Raw genomic sequence first — 11,214 nt, forward strand, 5'->3', positions numbered from 1 at the left:
GAGATGGGCTACCTGCTTCTCTGTCCTGTCCCAACCCTTCATGACTGCAGAAATAAAGTGTACTCGTCTCATCAAACCATAATCCCCATATAAGCCTCAAAAAATATTATTTTTTCTTTATTTAGAACAGTAAATAAGAAAAGGATTTTAACAGGTATAATTCAAATAAGCCATGTTTCACAAACAAAAGGCACGCTTTATTAAGACAACACATTTACAACTTGAAATATATCAATGTACGTCACAGTTTAAAATAAACTTCTGATTATGATTTCATAAATAGCCCAAAATATTCAGAACACATTTATGTCTTGAAAAAACATTAGGAATCTACCATTAATGTAATATCTGTTTGATATATAACATACATAGCAGTGGACTAATATTTTGTGGAAGAACACTTCAAAATGAAAGCAAGATGACTATGGGGCCCTTCCTGTTATTTGCTGACTTCCTTGCACATCGTACACCAGAGATTTGGCCTTATGAGTCAAGTTGCACTTCACTTTTCCCACATTCCCACCAGCTTTCCTATATTCATGCCCCAAGCCAGATGCAAAAGTATGAGCCATTTAATTAACCGTTCAAGTAAAGGAACAAAGAAATGTCTCCCAGTAAATGGGGTTCTGCAAAATAACAGGTCTGTCATCTGTAAAGTCTACAGACCACCATTCTTGATAAAAGGCCAGGGAATGTTATTACAGAGTAAAGGTTATTTTAATTAAACCATATTAAACCGTAATTACTTTATGGTGTTCCAATTGAAATGAGAGGAAAGTCATGTCCATAGAATACAAATCTAGAGTGGGATTAAAATTACTTCAATTTTGTTCCTTGCCATGTTACACATCACCAATTTATTATGCGACTGAATGAACGTACATAATGTTAATTAGCCGTACACCAAAAAGCCATCAAGTGTGAGATCCAAACATTGTTTGTACAAGTGTCTCATACAGCCATTCAAGAATCTCATGAGCACCAAATCTTCCTCACACAACTATGAATTTATCAGCATCACTAAGCAGGTTATCATTATTTTAAAGCACAAGTGAATCAGTTGACATTTCATCAGCAGGTGTTGTTCAGAAGGCTGTAAACAAAAAGCACGTAAATATACTAAAACAAACATAAGGATGCAAGAGTGCCCAAAGTGTCCTGTGGTGTGAAGACCACAGGGTTCAGAGGTCAGAAGTTAATGAGTAGGTCACGCTCCTGCACACTGGTAAGGAAAGACTTCCCAAAAACAAAGGAGTGAAGGCCTGCCCGCAGCTTCTCCGCCATCGCCATGATGATATTCAAGTCACCCTCCACCGTTAAGTCCAAATCAGTTTTCAGGTTGCGTAGAGATCTGAAAGGTTTTTTGCCCTTCTGCCTATAATTAATAATAATCAATATGACACAATGAGTCTACCTTAACATAAATAACACAACCACGACCTAAAAATACAGCCAGGTATGTTGAAGGTGTAATGGATTTCATGTTTATCAAGTTTAACTAAACAATTAGCTTAGATTGAAATAAGCAATGCAGAGCAGATAAAATAGCTAAATATTATATTAAATAATTTGTTATTTATTGATACATTTAATTGCAATATTCATGACTTTCATTAAATAAAAAATAAAAAAAACAACTTAAAATGTTAAATCATGCTAAAAAAAATTTGTTTACACTACCATTCAAAAATTTGCCGATTTTTTTTTCCCTCAAAGCAACTTTATTTCGCAAGGATGCATTCAACAGATCAAAAGAGACAGTAAAGACTTTAATAATGTTACAAAAGATTTCTACGTTAAATAAATGTTATTCTTTTGAACTTTATATTTATCAAAGAATCCTGAAAAATTAAAGTATCACTAAAATGTAAATGTACCACACATATATTAAGCAGCACAATGTTTTCAACATTGATAATAATAAGAAGTTTCTTGAGCAGCAAATCAGCATATTAGAATGATTTCTGAAGGATCATGTGACACTGAAGACTGGAGTAATGAAGCTGAAAATTTAGCTTTGCCATCGCAGCAATAAAATACATTTGACAAAATACTAAAACAGTTACTTCAAATTGTAATAATATTTCACATTACCGTACTTCTGAATGTTAGTATATATCACCCACCTTTACATAAAATTGAGCTTGATGTTACTGAGAATTGTTGTCATTCACTGCATATGAGTGCATTAATTATCTACAGTAAGCACATGATACTTAGTATCTAGTTAAATACAGTATGTTCAACAAATTACACTGTATTGTGTCTGTGGAAGTTGTGAGCTCAAAGCTGCTGTACTTACGTCTCATCCTCAATATATCTGAGCAGTGTCAGGGCCTTCCTGTGCAACAGGAGAAGGAAGTGGGACAAATACACACTCCGCAGAGACAGACCTGGTTTCAACAGAAACACCTAGAGATCGACAAAGATGCAAAAACACACACGTTATCAAGGCCAAAGCGGAGGAAGTTATTATTAAGCTCAGAAGAAAGGGAGTCAAAAGGGAGTTGAGCAAGCTCACCTCATCTATGAAGGACTTCACAAGTGTGTCTTTATGCATTACGTCCTGAAATATATTCCTAGGAAAAGCCATAAAGTTTAGTTAGTGTTTCAGAGGGTAAAAAACCTCTCATATCCTCTTGAGAAACTTTAAGAGCTGCTTTTAACGCTCTAAAAAAAAGATTCAGAAGTTGACTACTTGACGTTGATTACATTGTTTTTGTATGTGTACACAGCGTATCGAGTGAATGACATGGTGAGTGCCCTCAAATGAGACATAAAATGTCTCTGTTTCACCTCTCAGCAACTCTCTGTAAACTTTTAATGGAAAAATTCTCGGTCAAACAGTCACTGACAGTCCTTGAAAACAAATCAATGATGCAGCTCTATACTGGCCACAGCCCTGAACCATGATATTATCAGAGAGTGGAGAGTATTCACAATTTCAAGGACAAACATCCATGTGTACAAGCATCTCAAAGCTAATTTCTTTATACAGAGAACTCAGATCAAAATACATCTACATTAGCGGTTTACATTGACATTAAAGCAATAGATAAAGTAACACTGAATAATAATTTTACAACTTAATGTTAATGTTAAATTCTACATAGTTGTATGAATTAACATGTATACACAACCATTCAAATGTTGTCAGCAACATTTTTAAATGCTTTGGAAAGGCTCACAAAGGCTGCATCTATTTGATCAAAAATACAGTAAACACAGCCAGAGTGTGAAATATTATCAATGTTGAAACTGTTATGCAGCTTAATATTTCTGTGAAAACCACAAAAATCTTTTTCAGGATTCTTTGATGTATGGAAAGTTCGAAAGAACAGCATTTATTTGTAATGTTCTAAATGTATTTACTGTCATTCTTGATCAATTTTAAAGCATCCTTGCTGAATAAAAGTATTTCCTTCTTTCAAAAAATTCTTACTGACCCCACACTTATGAACAGTAGTCTATATTAGGAAAAGAACATAAATTAAAAACAACTAATAGCATATTTATGAATAAATTAAGATTAATTTATTGCTAATACATGAACTAATTTGTGAACCTTATTGTAAAGCATTAACATATATTTTAACAAGTCCTAAGATCAATTCATATTTATTTGATTTAATCAAAAAACAAAATGTAAATATTTTTTATACAATGACCACTAAACTATCATTTGTCCCTGCTATCAAACAATGAGCTAGTTGATACATATTGTATCTCTCTGCAATCTCTTTCTTCTCGCATTTAATCTCTTTATACATTTGGTAAGTAGTCGTATAATAACTTAAGCAGGATAATGTACAGTCAGTAGGTCATTAATCACAAGCAGTCAGCATTAATCCAAAAAAAAAAAAAAAAAACCTTCAGGACGAAACAAGGTCCCTTAACTCTGCAATAATAACCTACTCACTGTACATTATCCCTTAAATATATATTTTTTAAATTCTGTGTATTTGAATAAAAAAGACTATGAGATCTTGTTATCCTGACAGTAAGAATCAGCCAATCATGATACAGTTTCCAGACTAAGAAGGTATGTAGAAGTCAAAGGTCATACAAGTCTGGTGTGTAGGAGTCCTGGGCATTGATGAGGTTGTCAGAACTGATGTCATCCTCGCTGGCGGCCTTCCAGAGGGCACTGAGCTCAGCTCGCATGTAGCGCCGCTGATAATACGTGTGCTCATGGCAGGGTGGCATCTGCTTGACCGTGTTAATGTCCACGTCGATGTGGGTGGTGGGGTATGGGGAGTAAAGCACTTGCCGGTAGGGCAACACAAAGCTGCCTGTGGAGTCCTGGGAAAGAGAAGAGAGGAACATTTATAAACTACCATACACCAGAGCTACCAGGGCTTCTTAATGATTATGGACCCAAGTAATTTAGTACTGGACATTCTGTGCAAATGGGCAGTAGTTATGAGTTTCCCATGGAGGGACACTGTGGATACCTTAAGGAGGCCTTGAACAAAGAGGCCGGTGTCATATTTAAACGAGCCGTCGGGGTGACACAGTCGAGAGCACTTTCTCTCCACAGGAGTGAGGAAGAGGCATAGCGTGAGCACGATCTACAAAAGGAAACATCATTATTCACCTTTCATTCTCAGATATGAATGTTGAGAATGTACATGTGGGAATGTGCACCTTATTGACTTTGTCAGGATTGCTGCCAACCACCATGGAACAGCCGCATGTCTGAAGATGAGAGCTGATAGCCCTATGATAAAGAAGGATGACAAACATCACAACCTAAACAACGAAAACGAGCAACTCAATTCAGATCATTGACTTCTACTAAACATGCAATATGTCTTACTTGTGTAAAAAGTCTTCGTGACAGCTGTCTCCAATATCATCATCATTGAGTACAGTGTCCTTTAGCTGTAACGAGGAAAATTATTTCTTTATCTTCTTCAGTGAGAGGGAGAAAAACATTCAAATTTTTTCAAAACAAAACATTTAATTTTTCGAACCTGTCAGAAAAAAAAAATGTAATTGTCACTGAGTGAGGATCTGTTCCAGCAAGTTGCATATTGTACACCCTTAGGAACCATATTTTGTTTGTACAATAATATTTCTAAATTCTAAATAATACAGTACATCAAATTTAATATATAATACATTTATAAGTATTTACAATGTTCATTAATAGGCCAATGACATGATTTTTGTTTGTTTGTTTGTTTTGGATCTACTCAATACAGGTGCATCTCAATAAATTAGAATGTCATGGAAAAGTTCATTTATTTCAGTAATTCAACTCAAATTGTGAAACTCGTGTATTAAATAAATTCAAGACAAATTTAAACTTTGAATAAAAAAAAATCATACATACTGTACAATGACTTGAATAAATGTTTCTGTTATGATGCATGATTTAATTTTTTTTAAACAATTAAAATTGTGATAGTTTTGGGGGCACAAAAATGTTAGCGTGAAACTGTCCTGATATTATAATGAAGAAAAAACCTAATTAATTCCATTAAATTCCTGAATAACATATTAAATAGTTTGGCATAATCTTTATTATTATTATTTAAGTTCTGCTCACTGCTTAATAGTCATGTTGTTTAACATGCAGAAAAATGACAAAAAAAATTATATGATAGAGAGAACACCTGCTCTATTTAGTTTTTTAATTTATTTATTTTAATTTTTTTGTGTATTTCATTGTATTTTTAGTTTGTCTTATTAACTATTGTATTAGTACTGTTTTATTTTATTTATTGTATTAGCACTATTTTATTTTTTAAAACTGTTGTATTAGTACTGTATTATTTTATTTGTACTATTCTATTCTATTTTATTTAGTTTATTTTATTTTAAATATGGCAGAAGCAAGTTTGAGTCTGGCTCACATCTAAATCTACTTCTCCCTCATCATCATTTTCTATCTACTCTTAATTCCCAACTGTGGACAAAAAGTATCCAAAAGCCCCTTAAAAATGTCAAAATACTCACATCCACTTCCTCTGGTACACTGTGTTTCTTCATGGAAGTAAGGAGCTCCATTATGGGAACAATCTCAGATGACAACACAGAGATTATGTTGTAACCCTATGAGATAAAACACACACAGATACATTACAAAAACTACCAAACAGCTGGATTACACGTAAAAGACGTACAACTCTGAGCAAAGACCTTCTGCATGCAGATGCGTCCCTTGCGGATGATGTGTTTGAGTCTCTCCACACACACGCTGTGCAGTGGCAGGTAAAAGCTTAGCTCTGACTGCGGCAGGATGATTGACAGTGCGCAAGTGTTCTTTTCACCATTGAGTTCTCCGTCAAAAATCAGTGAGACTATGATGACTCCCTTTTCTGCCAGGACGAAGAACTTCACGTCCACTGCGCCACTCTCTGCACTTCGCAAAATCTCACCATTCAGCGTGTGATTGGCCAGAAACGTGACCTCTCCATCACTGAGCAGAGACAACCGCTGACCTTTGGGGGCCCAGATATGCTGTACACGAGGTCCCAGGATGTTGTCCCAGTAAGCGAAGGTTGCAGCCAGTACGGGACACCAGTCCTCGACCAGCACTTCAGTCTTAGCCACACCAGGAGACTGCGGGGGACCGGCTGCAGACATGATAGCCGCTCATACAGACCTACAGTCAAGTCTCACAATGCAGAAGTCAGTGGGGACAAACAGATTGCAACATCCCACTGCACCCATACAATCTGTTGAAGAGGAACAGAGAAAATACAGTGGAGTGGACTAGAAAGTGAAAACAGTGGTATGACACGTAAACCAGGACAGTATAACGTTATAAAATTACACTGTTGATTGCTTATTCATTTTCCGAATATATCATTGGTGCCAAAATATCAAAATATGTTAAGAGCTCTCGCAGAGCTTCATGTATCTGAACATACGTCGAGCTATTTTTAATCACTATAGCACGACTTTCATGTATAAAACACATCTGCGTTAGCTTGAATAAGCGTACTAAATCAGATATTTGTTGCCGGTATATTACACATTCAGAACCCTACCTGCTGTTGCTCAAAACAACAACACATTCGTCAGCCCTTTTCCTGGTTTCCTGCTGTCATTAGGCTGAAGGCTGCGAAGAAGCGCGTTGCTGAAGCGCAAGGTACAACAGCGCCCTCTGGCGGCTGAAGGAGTAATTTGATTACCCGAAACCGGAGAGACCGGGGGGAAATTCAATTACCTCACGAGTCGTTTTGTCAAACCATCACTTTAGGCTGTGAGCTGTGTTGAGGAAGATATCGCTATTATATTATAGTATCGAACTGTGTTGCAGACTATTTGCAATTATATTAAATAGATTTTTTTGTTTACCAAGCCCTGACACTACCTAAATGGGGTTTCATAGCTTACATTACATTACATTTACATTTAGTAGCAGACGCTTTTATCCAAAACGACTTACAAATGAGGACAATAGAAGCAATCAAAACTAACAAAAGAGCAACAATATGTAAGTGCAAATGACAAGTCTCGGTTAGCCTATAACGCAGAACACGTAACAAGTATATATATATATATATATATATATATATGTATATATACTGTGTGTGTGTATATATGTATATGTATACATATGTATATATAGTAGCTAGATGTTGCGACTTGGACACCTCACCGAGGTATATCATAGCTACTTCAGTATGTTATTTAATATACACTATACTAGGGGTGTCACTACAAAATAGTCATTTTTTGCTGTGCCCCACTTTTTCCTTATAAATACTTGTCTGACGTGGAAAATTAACGGCATGAGGATAATTTCTCATATAGATCCATATTTTCTGTCGGCTGCCAGACAGAACAACCATCCCGATTCGCGAATAAATCTTTTGATTCTTTTTAAAGAATCAGACTGAATTCTGGACACTAGCATACTATTATTGCTGTTTTAGGCATAACTTTATATGGCAGAAACAGTAAAGGTAGTATGTGTCAGCCAAATAGGTGCGCAAAACAGTCTGAATCGATTCGCCATTAGTCAAAATCAGGGGTCCTCAACTCTGGACCTTGAGATCCACTTTCCTACGGAGATTAGCTCCAACCTGGATTAAACACACTTACCTGCAACTTTGTAGTGATCTTGAAGTTCTTGAAGACATTGATTAGCTTGTTCAGGTGTGTTTGATTATGGTTGGAGCTAAACTCTGCAGGAAAGTGGACCTCAAGGTCCAGAGTTGAGGACCACTGGTCTAAAAAAATCTGCCATTCAGACTGAATCAGTCGTAGAGTTCACCAACAGACTGAATTGTTTGGAGTACTTTTTACTTTATAACACGGAGAGCTAAAAGAACCGTAGAATAAGAGGATTTTCACCTACAATCCACAGAAACAAACCTGAAACTGCCTTGTATCATTTGCCAGCGACAAACATCTTTATTAAGTTAATCATCTGCAAGAGCAGCTTGTGAATGACTCACTGCAGGTAAAGACATTTTCCAACCGGTACATAAATAAAATAATCCTTTAGTACTACATCATTGTACAATGCTACTGGAACAGCAGGTTGGTCAGCTGCAGTACCATCCTCACTCTTAACCTTCTGATTGGCACATCATCCTTCTATCTCACAGTTTGAAATACACACTATATCAGGCCTTGCTGCACTGTTCCACTGATCTCAGTTTTGTGGTTAAATACACCACTTGACCCTCACCACCTCGAACCACTATTGTTGGATGATATACAGTATATTGTGCTCTCAGTTTCCCATTACAATGCCACAAACCTCGTTGACTTATTGTGATGGCAGAGAGAGGAGAGACACAGAGGCATTTCAGGTTGCCATGGCAACAAAAGTGAGAAGCAGCGTTAGCGACACTTTTAGGCGGCGCCTAGCAACCATATCCATGCATCCAAAGGCCAGGTTACAAGACAGCACGGGAAGGAAATCATTTGTGCAGGCTTTTGTTAGAGCTGTTGCCTTCTGCTTGATTTGCTTGGCTACACAATGTGTTAGAAATATAGCAACAAATTTTTTGCAGTTCAGTACGGATGAATGTGCGGTTTTGGTATTAGCGTGATGAGAAGCTGATTATGAGTGAGTCTTGATGAATCTGTGCGGGTGTGTTTCTAAATGTAACCTTCGTGCTCACATGCTTTCTTCACTGATTAGCGCTTGCTGCGCTGATTAGCAGTTGTCATGTCTGCTCTTTACAGAGTCATTACATCTGCCAGAGTGATTTCCCTCCACTCCATTCCTCATCCCATCATTCTGTGGTGTGGAAGAGTGGAGATGCATGGCTCCTGCTCGCCCCAGCCCGCACAGAGACGGGTAATGGGTTATTATTTCTAGAACAGTCCTACTAATGCCATGGGTCTGAAAAGATTGCATACGCAACATGACCGTCATGTTAGCGGACTGAAGCTCAAATGCCTTCAGCGGCAAAAAGTCAGAACAGAAGGACAAACCTGGCAAACAAACCCATGGGGGATGGTTGTGTTGTGTGATGCTGTAACTGAAGCCACTTTAAAATATGAGAGAAGCTCAGAGATTTATGACTGGGGTTCAGCTGGTGACATGTTGTTCCCCTTTGTTTCTTATTTTGCTTATTTGGCAGGCAGATAGGCACTGCTGGCAAACCTTTAGTCTAAACTCGTCCTCCTTCACCATCAGTCAAAGTGAAATATACGGGGGAGATGAACCCCATCTTGGTAATCATTAGCCAACATCCATTTTCCAGCGACGTTAATCCACAGGGTAAAGACTTCATAGTGTTTTGGGCGGAGCGTTTTTTTCCCCCCTCAAAATCAGAACCTTGTGGAAATATTGATTACTTGTCATTTAGCAGGTGCTTTTTATCTGAAGTGATTTACAGTACGCTAACTGCAGGCACAGCCTCCCTGGAGCATTGTCTGGAACAGAGTGGGTGAAGGAAATCTCGTTGAAATAACTGCTGAACTGGGATTGTTCACAGCAGGGGTTCCCAAACTTTTTCAAGCTATGACCCTACTAGAGAGGCATAATTGCTCTCAAGAACCACCAAAACATTTCATAATGAAATATGAGGGGAAAAGACCCATTTGCTCTCTCTCATTCTGCTCTCATTATTTTGCTTACTCATACTGTTAAATTTGGTAGGCTGAGAATTTTATTGCATTAACAAACTATAACAATGGGGATATCAACAAAGTCATGAGTATGAGGTATACCGATAAAAAGAGACTATATTTTTGCTTTCCTGGTGGCACAGCATGTAAGAGCAGCCTAATTGCTTTAGTGGAGTAATGATTCAGTTCAGTAGGTGAGTCATTTGTTGATTTAGTAGCCGCTCTGATGAATTTGTTGAGTTCATTCCATGAAGGATTCATCGGACTGATTCAAACTTGCAACTCCTGGGTTTGTGAGTCACACAGAAAGATTAATTAAAACAACCAGCTCATGTAAGACTCATCTGCTAGTGAATCGGACTGCGTGGCACTGTATTTTTGTTAATTGGTTGTTATATGTGCTGACAAGTGTCACCATTTTCAGGTCCAAACACTCTATCAGATCCCAAAAGCAAACAACAAATGGTGCTACTACTGCTAATCATGATCATAACCTCCATAACAAAATCTCAGATTGCTAGACAGTGAATTATCTTTAAAGTTTATTGTTAAATTTGTGGTGTCCAGGACACTATGATTCAGAGACTGTAGTTTACAAACAGTGCTATAAATAGCACTTATAAACAGCTCATGAGATAGTATTCTCAATTGTCATGACTTTACAAGCAGATAGCATGAAATGCATGAAAAACGGCACAAGAAACACTGCTGTGGTGTGCGACACACTTGTGGTGCTTCATGAAAAATATACAGTAAGTTATGCCCAATTCAGATTTGATTTTGAGTACTTTTATTATTCATTTTCCTGACATGACATGAACAAACCATCATTCTCACACTCTGCGACCCACAGTTTAAACACCCTGTAGGTTATCGACAGGATTTTTTATTTTTTTTTGCAAAATTAATTCAAGATATATTTGAATAATTAAAGTGTTTGTAGTAATAGTTGACTATAAATTATTCTTGGGATTACTGATGTGCTGAAGTCCTTCTATGCTTGTCTCTCTTGCATTTTCTTTTGGGTAGCAGGCAGTTCCCAGGTCTATCTTGAAGCAGGCCTGTATGCATCAGTTCCTGATACTTTAATGTATCTCTGAGGAGGACTCATTCACATAGAAAAGTGGCCCCTGCTCATATTTTCACCCCAAACGCATCCTGACAGAA

At 37.3% G+C, this 11,214-nt stretch overlaps 1 protein-coding gene across 1 annotated transcript; it reads right to left on the minus strand.

The window, feature by feature from the left end:
* Positions 1-297: 297 nt before the first annotated feature.
* Positions 298-7,097, minus strand: LOC107695028 (protein C9orf72-like). Its single transcript, XM_016494803.1, has 10 exons — positions 7,002-7,097; positions 6,148-6,686; positions 5,965-6,060; positions 4,820-4,884; positions 4,648-4,720; positions 4,455-4,571; positions 4,067-4,302; positions 2,522-2,579; positions 2,303-2,412; positions 298-1,375 (listed from the first exon to the last, which is right to left on the minus strand). Exons 2-10 carry the CDS (start codon positions 6,592-6,594, stop codon positions 1,189-1,191), a joined length of 1,389 nt encoding a protein of 462 aa, XP_016350289.1. The 5' UTR covers positions 6,595-6,686; positions 7,002-7,097; the 3' UTR covers positions 298-1,188.
* Between the last annotated feature and the right edge of the window lie 4,117 nt (positions 7,098-11,214).

This window comes from Sinocyclocheilus anshuiensis, unplaced genomic scaffold (genome assembly GCF_001515605.1).
Source record: "Sinocyclocheilus anshuiensis isolate Anshui unplaced genomic scaffold, SAMN03320099.WGS_v1.1 scaffold14, whole genome shotgun sequence".
In the NCBI taxonomy this organism is placed as follows: Eukaryota; Metazoa; Chordata; class Actinopteri; order Cypriniformes; family Cyprinidae; genus Sinocyclocheilus; species Sinocyclocheilus anshuiensis.